This window comes from Charadrius vociferus, unplaced genomic scaffold (genome assembly GCF_000708025.1).
Source record: "Charadrius vociferus isolate BGI_N301 unplaced genomic scaffold, ASM70802v2 scaffold69, whole genome shotgun sequence".
NCBI classification, from domain to species: domain Eukaryota; kingdom Metazoa; phylum Chordata; class Aves; order Charadriiformes; family Charadriidae; genus Charadrius; species Charadrius vociferus.
In genome coordinates, this window is record NW_009649937.1 from 732,605 (window position 1) to 749,511 (window position 16,907).

The following is a 16,907-nucleotide window of genomic DNA, read 5'->3' on the forward strand; positions in this document are numbered from 1 at the left end:
AACACCAGGAGCTGTGGCATGGCATTGTGAGCACGGGCATCAGGAGGAGTGAGCAGCCTGTCTGAGAGACCCAGCATGATGCTTAAGGTCTTTTACCCCTCTCTCATCTTCCTCACTGCTGGAAAAGAGTCACCTTCAGGACTTGGTTTAGTCTATTGCCATCCAAGCTGGGACATGGATGGTTGTTCAGCGGATGCTGCAAGGCACCAACCATCATTGTGGTCAAGACCTCTCATCCTCTAGTGGGACAAGTGGCAGCAATCACTTTGGCCAGGGTGCTGAACTCCGGAGGAGCCAGAGGCTGGAAACCCCTCTCAGATGGCAAAACCAGCATTTTCAGAGATCTTATCCTAGAGTTGCGTGGTGGTAGCAGTCCGTGTGAGCAGCCAGACAGATGCCAGCAGCAGAGGCACTGACCCGTATGCAACTCCCAGCCCTCCTCCTGGGGCAGCATGACCTGGGGCAGCCCCACTCCAGCTGGTCAGGACATTTCGCTCTTCCCTGCTGTGGTCTGACCAGTACCTGCGTAGGTCTGAGCAGGAGCTGTAGTGATGCACATCAAGCTGTAATGATGTATCCTGCTGCGCAGTGCACAGAATCTTCTCACCCAAGTTATCTCTGTTGGTTTTCTCTTGAACATAACTAACAGGCCATAAAAGACATTTTGGAAGTTTCTAAGTATCAGGAGAGATTTCAGATAAAAGCCTCCTGGTTCTACCCAAAGTAAAATGACCCAGTTACTGCTATGTAAAGATAGGCAACATAAATTACACTATCTCATGGAAAATTCTTCTTTTTTTTGGTACATTCTTCTAGATGTCCACTTGTAGCCAAGTGGCATATTCAAATCTTCCTGCTAAGCACAGGTCTGCAGGAAAGCTGTACGATCAAAGCACAGCCTCTATAATCACAAATCTGCTTTTTCTTTTATTGCATTACAAATTTTGGAGAGGATAAGCGAGGATTTCTGCAGTAAGATAATTTAAGACTGAAAAGTTATAATGAGCATCTCTGCTAACTGTTAAAGACAGAGGACTTCCCAGATTCCAGACTGCAAGAAAACTCATGAGTTTTTCCCATTGCTGAGCCATACAGAGGGGCAGCAAGCCTTGCTTTGGTCAGTGAGAACAGCAGCCACTGAAGACTTTGTAACACACCTGCAAGCATCACTTGGGGCCCACCTCTGCTGCAATCCAGAGAATAACCTGGGGTTACCATGTGGCTAAAATCACACTCCTCTGGCAGCAGTGTAACTGCTTGAGCATCACTACCAGCAGTGGTGGGTAACGTAGCTCATGGCAACTCCTTAGCCATGCCGACGCTGAATTGAAGTATGTTTGGTTTTGCTTCACCTCCACCAGGCCTTGGAACGCTCATCTGAAGCTCTTGCAGTGGCAAACACACTCCTCCCCATTGTGAAAGGGCAGTCGTGTGGGGCTGTGCAGCAAGGCAGATTGGCCTGTCATAGGTCTGTGCCTGTCTACCTCTGGGTGGCACCAGGAAAGGAGGGTGTCACTGTCCTGTGTCCCGAGGGGTTTTCTCCTAGAGCTTTTACCCCCTGAAGTGGCAGGCGTGGACATGGGGCACGTACCTGCAGTCATCCCTGGCAATAAGCCATCAGTGCAGCAGTATCTCTCCAGAGATCTTCAAACTCTGTTCATCAGCATTTCTCCCAGAAAAAGCCCACTCTGGACACCCATCCATGTGCCCTATGATCCCTACTCTCCGCCATTCTTCCTCACCTACCTGTCCTACTGTGCCTTGCTGGAGCCTGGTTTTGAGCTCCTAGCCCTGGGTCCCACAGCGCAGATGATGCAATGGCCTCCTCCTCCCAGCTGTGGTCCTCATGGGGCACCGCAAGCCCCATGCAGCGGAGGCCAGGTGATTGGTGGAGTGGCTGCAGTCCCCATCCCCTTCCCACAGCGCCCTCAGTGCTGCTGGGACACCAGGCTATGGCTATCCCAGCCCGCCTGGCCTCCTCTGGCACCCCTCTCTCCAGAAGCCGCCCTGTGCCATGACACAAACCATGTCCTTTGGGGCACCCGACCAGACAGGTTTCCAGTGTGGGACTCTAGAAACAATGGACAAAGATGGTGGGGAAAATACACTGGGTGGGTTTCAAACGTAGGAGGTACCAGGAAATGAGTGGTCCGACAACACATGGTGAAGGGTACGAGAGACACGCTCCACAGCTCCCAGCGCTGTTGTGGTGCCAGCTGGGTTTTTTTTCCCTATGTACTTTACCCCCTTTGTCACAGACTGTACCTCCAGCATCACCACACAGATCTGTTTGACACACTGGATAATTGCATCGGGTGTCCCCGAGATTGTCACCGCCCGCTCTGTGGAGTTGGGCAGCATGTCCCCTGCCACTTGAACCTGAGCACCTGTTGACTGGAGACAGAAAGAGAGAGGAGGAGAAATCCCACAGCTGAATGCCTTTCCTTGCAGTCAGCTCCAGCTCTGATGCCACGCGCATCCCAAGAGCTGCACTGCCCCACGCAAGCTCAGATGCAGTGCCCTGCCTGCATCCGCAGCAGCACACCAGCAAGGTCCCATAGGATGCTGCTTCTACATCAGCAGGACCGTCCTGGGAAGCAACGTGGTGCATGATGGATCCCCCTTTCTAAGACAGCTCCCCCTTGGTCGCAGATCAGCTCTGAGGAGGTGTGATTACAAGCAATAATGAAATCAAGTCTGACTTACCTCCCTGATTTCCTTGATCTTGGAGCCTCCTTTGCCGATCAGCGAGCCACACTGACTCGCTGGCACAACCAGTCTCAGTGTCACTGGAGGTTTGCTGGTAGCAGTGCTGTTGCTCATTGAGTTGGTTATGTCCTTGGGAAGGAAGAGGAGAACGCATCAGGCCTTGGTACCTAACCAGATGCCTGCCATCCAGGCCAACCCAAATGGCCTGGGCCAGAAAAGAGGGGTCATGTCCCCCAGACTGTGGCTGGTCTCTGTCTGCAGCTGCATCACTGAGCATCCCTGCAGTTAATTAACTGCAAGACCTCTGAAGCTCACTGAAGCTCAGTTCTTGCCTAGTTAGAGACGACCAGAAGCCTTTGTGCCATGGGCTGTCAGTATGCAGGCCCATCTGCACTGCTGGCCTCAGCAGTGGGCATGCTGGAGCTCTGCTTGGCTGGTGGGCCACCCAAGGGTCTGGATGCTGACCCTTTTACTCTGTCCTCCTGGAGGAAAGAGCTCATGTTGCTCACCTCCTCAAATTTGTAGGCGATCATGGCAAAAGCCTTGAAGATGGCATCGGTGGGGCCGGTGATGGTCACGATTCGCTCGGGGCAGTTTCCCTCCGAGATGTTGATCCTCGCCCCGCTCTGGAAAGAGAAGGGCAGCCCTGGAATAGCCACAGCCAAGCAACCCACACAGATGTGCTGGAGGTGCAGGCCTTCCTCTCAATCAGGTCCTGTCCCAGCCTGATCCCTCATCATCCTCTGTGCCTGTCTCTTGACATCTCATCTAAACTTAAAAACTCCCATGCCTGCCCTCCTGTGGTGCTTCCAGTGCTGCCTTACCTTGACCCTCACAGTGAGTTTCCAAGCATCCACTTTGGGTCTTTTGCTGCAATGCAAACCCACACAATCAAGGCAAGAACAGCTTGTGGGATTATTGCTTGTAAAAAGACGTGTTGCTTACTGATCTGATAACTCCTCAGTAGCTGCAGGCACATAGACCTTGGAAAAACTCAAGCATCTTAGAAGCGACTTAATTTCAGTGTTTCATTAAGAGCAAATTATTGCCTCTGGAAAATTTCCATTAAATGTGATAGGAGAAAACTGGACCAAAGAGCTCTGGGCACAGCCAGCTTGCATGTCCTGAGCCTGGGAGTTACCACACGTATCACACAGGGCAATGGGCAGCTCTGGCCACTGTGCTGCATGCTGCTGGGCAGGACAGCCCAACGGTCCTTCCCACTCCTCTACCCTCCTTCTACAAATCCTTCTACAGAGCAGGGTTGCTAACCTCCTCACGCATCTTCTTCACGGTCTCTCCTTTCTGAAAGAATAAGAAGAAACACAGGCTATTACTAAAAAGTCAAGATTTCCATCTTCAAAACAACCCTTCCAAACACACATCTCTCTAATACGTGGCAACACATAGCCAAACATTTGGGCAGCTCTGTGATGCCTGGCCCTTCATCCCCATGCAATGGTCAGCTGAAGAGCTGAGGGTGTAAGCCATGGTAGCCCTGCTCCCCATGTCTGTACTACATGACAGACGGAACAGCTACTAATGCACAACTGCAGCCTCCACCTCCCTTTCTATGTTTCCCATTTGGAGGAAAACTGCACGGAAAAAGCTCAGAAACTGGTCCAATGCTGAGAAAAGCTGTCATTTCAGAGTGGCTTCAAAGAGAAGTTTCTGATCTAGTATCTATAGAGAAATCTAATATCTTTATATCCAGATATAATGCAGGTACAACTGTGATTCTTTCCAGGGCTGGACAGGCTGATGGAAAAAAAAGAAGGCACAAGCATATAGGAGAAAGATATTCATGCTGCAAATCTTTGCAATGATAAACCTGCCTTTTAAAACACAAAAAAACCAATCCTGTATAGCTAGGACTTTCCAAACCACTGTGGCAAGCACCATGGAGCAGAGCACATCGTGAAGCTTATACGCACAAACTAAATGGTGTCCTGTGGCCTCAGAGGCAAGTGTTGCAGAATTTAAATGGGTCTGCATGACATTTTTAAATCTCTCTTAATGAAGCTATTTGATTAAAATGTCAGGGCAACATGCGCATAAACACCTATTCATCACCCCAGTGAAGCAGCTGGAAACAGCACTAGGTAAGTTTGGTGGTTGTTTTTTTTTTTTTCAGGGGAATGGCCTTTGAGACCTCTGTGGGTGTCTCATAATTTCTGCCTTATAAATGCAGCAACAAGCTCATGCACATGAAACATTTAAGGATATCACAGGGAAGACGTGGCTGGCATCTACCACACCACAAGCAGCAAATGGTTCAGGCAATAGCATTAAATACACATTTAAAAGATCTCCTTACCTTTCCAATGATGCTTCCAACTTCCTACAAAAAAGAATCCAAATGCAAAGGAATCGGCATTACAAAAGGTGAAGACAATCCAGCCCAACCCCATAATGAAGCAAAGACCTGGTGCACACTGTCCCCAGAAGAAGGACAGGGTGGTGGGCAGGCACGAGAGGGGCCAGGAGCACCATGTCGCCACGTCACCATCCCCATCAGCACGAGGAGGACAGCTGCTCCTGGCAGCCTGGGGAGGTGGCACATGAGGCTGGCCAGACTCAGGCACAAACAGAGCAGAGGCAGCTGGGAGGAAACCCCCTCACCGGGAGCCCCTTACCTTGCCATGCATCAGCAGCCGGATGGTGAGGGTGACATTCAGCCCACCTTCAGACACTTTTGACTCCATTTCCTACCAGGGGATGGGAGACGAGCGTTAGCTGGGAGGTCAGCCCTGGCACAGGAGAAGACAGCACCACGGCTGTATCACCTGGGAACAGAGAGGGGAAAGGTTTTCTCTCAAAACAGTCAGGTTCCTCAATATGGGATGGACTCTGCAGAGCAGCGGGGTATGGGAAAACCGTGGCTGGAGAAGCTGTGGAGAGATGTCATGGGCTGAGCCCCTTAGTGGGTGCAGATCAGGCTGGCCACTCACTGCAGGGACTGCGCTGGGTACAAGCTTGGGAACAGCCCACAGCTCTGCTGCGGCTTTGCCGGCAGCTTTATGCAAAAGCCATTGCAGGATCAAAGACTCAAGCATCCAAGGTGGCAGAGGCAGATGGCTAGCCCACACCTGGGTGAGCTGAAAAGCAGCTGCGCCCAGCTGAGCGCGTGGACACAAGAGCACAGGGAGTCAGCAGAGCAGCTAACAAAAACTCAACATTTCAAATATGAATGGGCACTCAGAAAATCAAAAGCCAGTTTTTCAAGAACCAGGGAAAATCTATCTGACTCCAGGAGCACAGAGCAGGAAGGATGGAGCTGGTGTCCCGATTGCTACACATCTGCGTTTTTATCCTGACCCGTGAGCACCCTAGCTGGGCACCGCATCTCAGGAACACACCATTTCCAGCTATTCATGCTTTATGTGTATCTAATGGAAACCTCTGCAAGTTTTTCCCAGTGCTGTCATGTTCCTTTCCCTTCCCATTCTCTCTCTTTCCTCCTGTGCCCTCTAGAGGGAAAACTACCGCTGATGTTTTGAAGGCAGGGCAAAAAAAACCCACAGAATGGCAACAATTCCTTTTCTTTCCTGACAGCTTCTTAGCAGCACCTCTGCATGAGGACCAGGCATTTGAAATGTCTCTGCAGCCTACTGCATGGGGAGACCAGTCTTGTCTCAGAGGGATGTGTCAGCATCCTTCTATGTGCAATGCTGTGAGATTTGCAGCAATTCCCCCCCCCCCCCCCCCCCCCCTCCCCCCCCATTATTTAATCCCTCAGTATGTATCAGATGGGAGATTTTTCATCCTGGTCATGAGCATCTGGCATTTTCTTTTGCTCAGACAGGGACTTATGTGACCAAAAAAATGGGGGGTAAACCCATTCTCAAGTATTACTTTAATGCAAGGAGGCAGTTGTGATGAATAAACATGTGACAACACACAAATCATGGCTGGGAGATGGGTTAGATGTAAAACCTCTTCCAAAAGTTTATTATGAAACCCAAAATGGATAAAACCCATGTGGTTAGCAGGGAGATGGTGTTCCTACTGAGCTAACAGGAGACTAGTTCACTGGGAATGAGGTTGCTTATAACCTATTTGCAAATACTAATCTTGAGGCCGCTGGATGTTTCAATTGAAAAAAAGTAAAATCTCACAAGAAGGATAAGAAATGAAATGCGTTGAAGATGTCAAGCCAAAAGGTGATGTTAAGGGTGGGGAGGAGGAGAATATTTCAGAGGAAGAAGGTGATGACGCTGGGGACCAGAGTAATGGGAACAGGCTGACACACAGTAGCACAACACACAACTTGTGAGACCGAGCCCACTGCAGGTAAACAATAAAGGAACACAAATAACTGATTGTATTGGTTAACCCTGTGCTGATTTCTGTGCATGGGAAGCAACACTGAAAACGGTGAGTATGCTGATTTGTGGAGGTCAGCGCTGCTGGTGCTCCTGATGCACCTGGAGTGCCTGCACAGAAGAGCTGCCACTGCCACACAGGGGGATGGCCACCCCCAGGGATGTCCCAGGAGCAATCTAGCCCTCCTGCAGTGAAAGAAACAAAGCCACCACACCACTTCAACCACCTATGAGATTGGTACGTGTCAATGCAGCTCCCATTCTCAGGTGATGAGCATCCTCTACCAGCAGATTCAGAGGAAGGTAGAGGCTGTTCACAGTTGATGGTAAAGACATGTCCTCAGGGAGTGGCTGTCGCAACTTGCAGAGGCAGAATCTGAAAGCCATCTTTGCCCTGCACACCACCCCAAGGGCTTTCTTTTCCAAGCTGCCAAACTGCAGTGGCCCGGGCAGCTACAGCCCAGGGTGCCAGCCCCACAGCGAGGAGCTGGCAGGCAGGTGGGACCCTGGAGCAGTCTGGGCTTTACCATCAGGGTGATGGACCCCAAAGCCCAGCCGAGTGGCTGAGGTGCTTTAAACCCAGGCACATCCTTGCAGCAGCAAGAGAGCTGGCAGTCCCAGGAAGGGGGGTCACAACTTGCCAGCTAAGGACTGGCCAAATTTGCCCTTTTGCTTTCACCAAATGCCCTACAGTGAAGTCCTTATCGCTGGGGTGTCTGCCTTCCCCTGCTCCACATCTCTCACAGGAGGAATCCTGCATCAGGCTGTTATGTAAATGTTTCCAATTGATTGAAAAAGTGGGTCATGTGTTAGCCAAATGCTCCTGGCTTTAAGATTTATCAGCATTATTAAATTAAACACGCTTCATGCTCCAGTGAGTGGGAAAGCTACATTGGCCTTTTCTTAATCATACTAGTGAAAGGTAAGTCTTTTATATGGGGGTTCATAAGCTCAATGGAAATGATGGAAACAATAGAACCGAGGCATTTACCCTGGGCGCGTGCCTCCCTTTGCAACCCTCATTCTTCGCGGACAAAGGGCTGGGAAAAATTATCCCCCAAACGCCATTTTGAGCATTTTGGAGCATTCCCTGACTGAAGAGAGAGCCATCTCAGACCTTTCCTCTTTACTGTCGTATTCTGCCTAGTTCACAGCAGCTTTGAAATGGCTTTTTTGTCCATCTACTTGAAAGCCCTGAGGACACATTACATCCAGTCCGATGGATAGAGCAGATACAGACCCCAAGCCCAACCCAGTGCAAAGCAGGTGCAGCCTTGCAGAGGTCAAAGGCTCAGCATTAGGAGACAGCAGTGCTGGTTTTAGCCCAAAATGGAAGTTGCACAGCGAGTCAAGCAAGACTGCCAAACATTGTGCCTGGGCAGGCAGAGGATCAGAGCAGCATGCTCCCACACATAGCAGCGAGCAGCCAAATGTCTTTGCACTGCAGTGAGGGGGAGTTCTGCAGGGTGGGGAGTGCGGTGCTCAGTGTTGATCTGCCCCAAAACAGCCGGGTAACATCCTTCCAAAGGATGATCCTGTCGCAGAGTAAATAGACCTTTTAAATGCAACAGCCTTCTGGGACAGTGCTCAGAGGAGGCTTTGTCAGTACTCAGAGCAATTTGGTTCTTCCCTCTCCCTTGATTTTGAGATTAAATATACTAAATTCTGGGAAATTTTTTTAATCTATCAGGAATTTTCTGTGTCTGAAAAAGCAGCTCAGGCACCAGTGACTGAGGAGGAGAAGAAGAAGAGGAAGGAAAATGGAAACCCAGAACAGCAGAAAGACTCCTATTCCCCATGCACACTCTGATTTTTCTCCTTTCCAATTTTTCAGAGGTTGGAGTGATTGCCTAAGCGGGTGCTCTTGCCTTTATGCTTGCTGATACCTCACAAATACTAACACTTTCCTAAAATTTGAGCAACTAGGGGAATTCTAATTAGGGGAATTCTGAACACGGTGTATTAAATTAATTTCATTATAATCTCCCAGACAGGAGATGGCACATGAAGCAGAATAGGTGGAGGGAGACCAAGCTCTAGGCTGGACTTTGTTCTCCAGCCTGGTTTCCAAATGGGAGCTGGAAAAGCGGATGCTGGGATCCCTGCAGCCCCCTCCAGCCAGGTGATAGCAGGGGCTCGGCTGAGATTGGGCAGCGCCGGTGTCCCTGCAGGGGCTGAGAGACATCGCTGGCTCCGCGCTTGCTGATGCCAGCCCTCCTCCTCCTTTTCCTCTCCCATGAATCCACTTGAGCTCCCCAGGCACGTTAGCCATGCATGAGCAAGTCCCGTGGTGTAGCTCCAGCAAATGCCGCCTACGCCTCCTCTACAAATGCCCAGCGGACAGCCAAGGCATCTGCTGCCATACTGGGGGGCAGCTGCCCCAAGACAGCCCCCGCTACCCTGGGACATGGCAGCAGCAGCAGCCTGCATTTTGGAGCAAGTGGTTGAGGCACTCATAAAAAAGCTTCATCACAAAACTGTTCCTCTTGCTTTGGTGCTAGCATGGCTACTGCCTGTAGACCCCAATGCCAGGGGGAGGGTCTCTCTTATCTGCACCCTGGTGCCTCTGGGACAGACAATCCTGCCAGAAGATAGACATACAAGGTAGAGTTTCTTTGGTAGATCTCACCATGGAATATTGTGATCAGTGTTACAGAGATGAAATTCCATGGCTTTAACTAGGTATTTGTTTTGGGGGACAAATGTTTTGTTCAAGCTGTATGAAAACAGAGAGGACAACTCAGTGCAAAAATGTCCCACAACCTGCCCACTCCCTGAAAGGTTTGGATGGAAAGTTCACAGGCACTGCCAAACAAACTCAAAGAAGAAAGTGTCTGTCTCCCCCCTTGCCCATCAGTCAGCTTCCAGAAACTCACACGTTCTTGACAGGTTTTGGTCAGTGCAGGCAGCCCTGTTGACAAAGAGTCTTTGCCGGCCTGTGCAGGTAAAGAGCAGGGTGGCCGGGGCACCAGTCTGTATGGGGATGCTGTGCCACCTGCCTACAGGACCACCCCCGAGACCCTACCCTTGTGGTTGCTCAATGGCAATGACAACCTGAAAAACATCCAACATGCTTCCCAGGCTCTTTGGTGTTTCAGGATCCCCACCAGCAGAAAGCCAGTGTCCTTCAGCACACTGCAATACATTATGGCACAGCCCAGATTTCTAATGTGTCTGGCAGACTTTCATGTTGGGGATTAACATCTTCGCCAGAAAGTCCATCACTCAAGACCTCATTTTCCACTGCAAGGGAGAAGAGGTTTAAACACCTCTGACCTTTAAATATCCTCTTCACAAAACTCAGGCCAGCATTTTCTGACCCTTTGAAATGGAAAGACATTCTAAATGTAGAGAAAAGCGGGGGGAGTCAGGAAAGAAGCTGCTTTTCTGACATTTTATGCTTTCTAGCTTGCTTTTCCAAGGAGCACTGCCTGTCCACCTGCATAAGCAGGAGCTTTCTCCCCACTCATCTCCCGGCAGCTTGATCCTGCCATTAAGACCTAATCCGGCGATTTTCAGCATTGCATTTTAGTGGCTGGGAAGCACTGCGATGCAGCTAGCTCAGGATTATGATGACAACAAAGTCTGGCCAGGTCAAGACAGGGGTGAATGAGGGAGGAGAAAAAAACAAAGTCAAGCATTCCCTTAAACCCAGTCTCCAAATGGAAACACATCGGCCACCGGCAGGCTTCGGCTGTCAGAAGATGAAGCTGTGAGAGGACAATTAGCACCATCTACATGAGTGACACCAAATGCTGTTTTGCAATAAAGCTGCATTTCCAGCTGCTGCCATTTTCTACAAACTGTAGTCATTTTGATTCACCTTTCCTCTGCTCACTCTCCAGCTCCGGTGAAAATTTTTTAGAAATCTCAAACCAAAAAAAAGAAAGAAAGAAAAAAAGATGCCTCTGTGCTATCTTGGTACACCAACCAGCAGTATATCCCTGCTTCTCTCCTGTGCTTGATCTTTCCAAGAGTCACAGGAGACAAATATCCTTGCTCTTGCCCTCATAGCAGGCATCTCTGGAGGCTTCATTCTTGGTCACCTGCTCCCATTTCCCTGCTCTCCTCTGGGCAAGGTGTCTCCACTCATGGCCCAGGATGTCACTTACTGGCTGCTGACAAACAATTATAACCTGCCTTCCCCTCCTTCCCCATGTGCACCAGAGGGCTCTTCCAGTCTTGTTCACCTCTATGCCAATTACCCCAGTTACTATTGCAGGGGTGCAAATGCACCTTCCTCTGGACCCTCTGCTCCCTCCCTTCCCCTCTCTGCTCTGCTGGCTCCTCTGCCCACAAATTCAGTGCCAGGACCATCAGAGCAACCTCTCCTGCTGCTTCATTTGCTACCTCCATGCTTCAGGTGGTTTTCTAACTCCTGCTTCTGCCATCAACCTCTTTGCTGACTGTAGCTCTTGTGAGCTCTTCTCTATTTCTAAACAATAATTTCCTACCACCTTCATGTCAGCACAACTTTCTCCCCAGATCCTTTGCCCTCTAGAGAGGAGGGCTGGTTCTTTACACTGGGTGGCTCTCCAGGGAGAGATATTGGCTCTAGATATTGGTCTTAGCCAGACTTCAGGAGCAACTGGTACAATGGCCCATAGCTCCAGCCCTGTCACACTGTGGTGAGCTCAGCCACATCCCAGCCAGATGCACACCTCTGCTCTCAGACCAGCCCAAAGCTGTGCTGAGCCTGCTCTCCAGGAAATTCCCTGCTGCTTTTCTGGGTTTCTACTTCATCTGGTGCACCCAGAAGCCGATGCAAGGCTGTGCATCCCTCTTTGGGTGTCGACTGTACCAGCATCATTTGACTCTGCTGCACCCCACTTACCTTTGGGCTTTCATGCATTTCAGAGTGATTTCTGACCTGACTGATAAACCAAGAGGAATAGAAATGCAGTATCACATACCTCCATCACAGACCTGTCCCAGATGGTGAGGAAAGCTGGCAAGTCTCTACAATGAAGAGTAGAACAAACCCCTGGCTCCAGCCCATGGACACTATAAACCCAGGGAGGGATGTCCAGTAAGAGTCCCTGCTCATCCGCTAAGCACTGTATGGTTCATCGCAGCCTACTGCACCTCAACAGTTAACCAAGACCAGCAGTAGCTGCCCACAGAAGTGCAACCCTGGCATGGCTGGTGCATGGATGTACAATCATGCATGAAATCAGAATCAGGCCCCAAACGTCAGATGGTTTTAGTCTCCACCTGGCCTGAGGAGAACGACTGGTTTGGTCTCAAAGGCGGTGCCATTATTGCAATCTTTTATGTGAAAGCTAGCAAACAAAGCTGCAGCTTTTCCCTACTGATCACCCCAGGATAAAGGTCTTGCACACAGTAACTTCATCACACGTGACAGGCCAGAACAATGATAGCACCTAACTCTTGCCCTGATACATCTGCAGAAGACATAAAACTTGGAGGCTTATGCTAATTACCAGCTTTAGGGGAAATTTAGGAAGCTGTATCTGAGATATGTATCTGCTGAGATCTACAGGATGCAGAATTTCTATTCATTCACATAAGCCTCTGCCGTGTTGCAAGCAGAGGCTGGACACACAGCAGTGAGGGAAATTCAGTTTAGTGGGAGCAGGCTGTTAGATGTCCTTGTGCAACCCAGAAAACCCTGTCTGGGCTGGTTTCATGGCTCACTGATTGTGGGACCCTGAGCAAAATCAGTGAGTTGAATTTGTTAAACCACCATCTCGACAAGCTGAGATAACCCTGCTAAAAAAATAATGAGTCTTCACCGAATTTGTTTAATTTTGTAGTGAACTAAAGTTGCTTTTGGAAGGCTGGGGTGAGCAGGTGAGTGGGAACAACACACTTTAATTCAGCCACTTCAAATTCACCCTGCTAGTTACCTTTAGAACAATTTGCCAATAAAAGTAGCATTTTCAGTGAATGTCAAACTGCTTAAGTACATCAGAAATTTCACCCCATGAGGTGATGAGAGCCAATGCTCTTTGCACTACTCAGTTGGGTCCATTACAACTCAGTGACCAAGAGCATGGTCAGATGTCTGGACTTTATGATCTTAAAGGTTCCTTCTAACCTACACGATTCTATGTCTGTGAGCTTTTAGTAAGTGCTGGGTGGACTGAAGACACTGTGTGCTGAGAAAATAACATTCCTGGGAGAAGGAAGGTCACTCTGTCTCCTCAATCACAGCTTTTTCCTCTGTAAGCAGATTAAAGAACATATAAAAATGATCCATTAAAGTTTTTTCCTGAAACACTGGCTGTCCCTCCATGCCCAGTCCAATTTTTTGGAGACACTGGGAGCAAGGGCCCCAGAGGAGCTGCTGATGGACCAGCGAGCAGCAAGTGTTGGCGCCATCTCTGCTCAGCGCAGGTGCCGCAGGAAGGCAGAGCCAGCAGCACTGCATTGCACCCCCAGCCTGGACCCTGTCATGGGGCTCAGCACTGCAGAGAGGGGAAGATTCTGTTGCATCAACCAAGAGGCAGAAAAGAATCGCAAAGCTGAAGCGGGACTGCCTTGCACTGCAGAGGCTGGGTGCCATAGTTCAGTGTCACGCTCCACATCTGCACCCCTGTACATACGGTGGGACAAAAGAAACACCACTAGCAGTGCCACAGAGGGCGGTTGGACCAAGCTGCTGGAGAAGGGAGAAACTTGTGTGACATAAAGGGAGCCAGGGCAGCTCATTCAGCATTTCTGTGAACACTGACAATAAACACCCGCTGGGGCAAGCCTTCACAGAGGGAGGAGATGCCCTAACTGGTAGTACAGTGGTGGCAGTAATGAGGCTGTTCATACTGTCCTATGTGGCATTGTCCTGAAAGACCCAGTGAAGCCTGGGGCTGATGAAACAATTTGAACATGGCTAGGAAATTCTCTAAACCCCCCAAAACATTTATCAGTGGCACTCCTGTCAAACAGGCTACCCAAGTCAGGGAAGCCAACCACTTGACAGCAGAGCAAGAAGCTAAAACGAGCTTGGCAAAGGGCAGAAAATAAGACATAGTTCAGCAATGCAAAGTACTGAGCTTGGCTGTGTGCAATTAAGCACACAGAAACAGGAACAGCTCCCCATTCACCCAAAAAGGGCTGGGAGCAACAACTCAACCTGCAAGTTCAGGATCTGCAGAAGGAAACAAAGAATTATAAGTTGGGTCTTCACTCGAGATCCACCCAGCAGAGAGCAACCCCAGATCTATGGGGCCAGCAAACATGCTTCCACAGGATAGGGCTGGAGGAACCAAGGCTCTGCAGGACAGGGGGATGGGGGGAGACAGGGCAACGAACTTGAGTGACGGGCTTAAACCACAATGAGGAAGATCCAGGTCAGGTATGGGAAAAGAGCTTCCCCAGAGCTATGTGCTGTCAGTGACAATGTCATTCTGCCAGTCATCATTGTTTCAAACTTCAGAACATTCGCATATTAGCAAATAAAGCTCATCTCTTTTGGACAACTGCACTTATAACCTTGACATTGTGTGATGCCCAGGGTCAGTCATGCTTCAGGTATGCACCCAACTTAGTCTTTTTTTTTCCTAGTCAGAGGCTAAGAAACAGGATCCAGGAGATGCTGCTTCACACCGAGAGATGCCTCAACAGATGCCCTAGGGATGCTCTGCCAGGGCCATGCACTGACTCTAAAGGACCCTTGTCTTGCCCAAAGGACGCCAGCGCAGCCAGCATTGGAAATGCACCCCTCCAGATATCAGGAGATGAAACAATCAGATAGCAGTCCCCTATTTGCCAGTTTTTACATGCCATTTTTCAGAAGGCCAAAGGACACCCAAAAAAGGATGCTCATGGCCATAGGTCCATACCAGCTGCTCATAAAGGAGGAGAGACCATGGGGAGCTGTGTGGACCTCAGAGGACAAGCAGCTTGTCCTTCGGCAGCCTGGAAACAAGAGAGCACAGCTCTGCAAAGACCTCCATGCACTCTCCTGGGATCCTTTTAACTGAGGGACCAGCTGAAAGAAGAGAGCACCTCTGGGGCCTTGGGAAAGCAAAAAGCAATGGGCATGTTTATTCCACTGCCATGCCAGAGACTGCACAGCCTTAACCATAACCTCAAGGGGGGTAAATCAGTCCTCACCTAAAAGAGCTGAACAGACTTAAACAGCACAAGATTTTTGCCCATGCCGTTTCTATGCCACTGCTGCATGGATGCATGCATGGCCACAACAGCTGCAGAGCAGGCGCCAAACCCCACGACCACTATTTTTCTTGATCCAGCCACCAGGGATGTGGCCTCCTGTCCCCTAATGCCTCTATCCACCTTGACCCATCATACTGCACACCCTTTACTGATGAGGATGCAGCCCGGAGCATCTCCCTGCAACCTGGAGCAGCAGGCATCCTGTGCTCCTCCCTGCCTCCCCCCTCCCCCCCACCCCCCTTTCACCTCTGCCAGAGCCTGCTGGCTGCCCTGGCTCTAATCCTGCAGGCAACATTATCCCAATAATTTCCCTCCGTTTTCAATCTACCCCTTTCCCCCCTGCCAGAGCCTGCTGGCTGCCCTGGCTCTAATCCTGCAGGCAACATTATCCCAATAATTTCCCTCCGTTTTCAATCTACTGATCTGGGGGCAGTTCACAAATCCCTTCATCCTGAGAGCAAAGCAATCTACTGCTTCATCTCATCCCATCTCCATTTCTCTGTCTAATCCCTGGAAACAGGGACAAGGCTCGCAGCACATGGACTGCCCTGGAGGGGTCTGTCCACGCACCAGTGGACAGACAGACTGACCGACCTGGAGCACAGGGGAGCAAACAGGAGCTGCCAGGTCAAGACGGACAAGAAGCATGCCATTTTGACCACGCTCAGTTTCTATAAAACCCAACTGATTTAGCTGATGATTTATTTTATATAAAAAAAAAAGAAAGTAGGTGGCAGCCCAATACCAGGTTGTGCAGGTTTGTGAGGGGTTTGGGGCTACTCTTATGAATGCCACTGAATTTCTCAAAGCATCTGGGGCAGATCCTAGCCTCTCCTGATTCAGGCATCGGGGAACAGGCAGGTCTTTCCATTTCCCCCCCAAGGTTGGGGACTGGTCCCCTCCACACTTAGGAAAATGTGTGGGAACCAAGTGAGACCGACAGGGAAGCCACAACCAGCCTGGCCCCATAAATCCCAGCTCCTCCAGGCTCAGGGCTGGATCCAGTGCTCTACCTATGCCGTTTCTCCACAAGCCTAAACCAATGACTTTCACTCCAGCCAGAGATGCTCTTGGGGAACAGGAGACTGATGGGAGACATGAAGGGAGACCCTTGGGGTCTCTCTCTGCCCTGGAGAAGCAATCCAGCATTGCTCAGTCAGGACAGAGTGGATCGGTTGGGATACAGCATTAATGCCATCCTTCCTTTTTCAAGCATCCATTTGCACAGGGCTGGAGAAGGCGGGGGTGAGTCCATGCTCAGTGGACATGTCCTGCCTGACTCTGCCTCCAGCTGAAAGCACTGCAAGGAAGGAGGATGCAGGGGCAGCGCGTGACAAAGCCGTCCGGCAGCTGTGCTGGCGGTGGAACCAGGCTGCACGCCCCCCGTCCTGTTCTCAGCGGTGGCGGCTCTCCCTGACTTTGGCAAGCAAGGAGGTAGACGGGGGCCCTCAGTGGCTGGGGGTGGATCGCCACTGCGCCATGCTCAGACCCTGACAGCAGGCTCCAAAACTGTCACTCCCAATCTGTTTTCACTTCAGCTAAACCTCAACCCCGATTAAAATCAAGGAGAGCCGCCTTCTCCTCTCTCCTTCTCCCCGTGTTACGTCCTCTGCAACCTCAGGTCTAAATACTGAGCAAAATGCACCAGCGAGGGAATTGGTGAATTTGCTTGGCTGGGAATTGGGGCTGCTGGGGAAGGGGCCACAGCAACTCCTGCCCCCAAACCTGGCC

The 16,907-nt window shown here is 50.3% G+C and overlaps 1 protein-coding gene across 1 annotated transcript in view; it reads right to left on the minus strand.

Moving 5' to 3' along the window:
- Nucleotides 1-16,907, minus strand: part of PCBP3 (poly(rC) binding protein 3) — a 41,972-nt gene that overhangs the window by 17,468 nt on the left and 7,597 nt on the right. The window contains exons 2-7 of the mRNA XM_009891394.1: nt 5,346-5,417; nt 5,027-5,050; nt 3,982-4,014; nt 3,219-3,335; nt 2,707-2,838; nt 2,266-2,394 (exon numbers count right to left, since the gene is read on the minus strand). Of these exons, the coding sequence (XP_009889696.1) occupies nt 2,266-2,394; nt 2,707-2,838; nt 3,219-3,335; nt 3,982-4,014; nt 5,027-5,050; nt 5,346-5,417 (507 nt within the window). The remainder of the gene's footprint in view (nt 1-2,265; nt 2,395-2,706; nt 2,839-3,218; nt 3,336-3,981; nt 4,015-5,026; nt 5,051-5,345; nt 5,418-16,907) is intronic.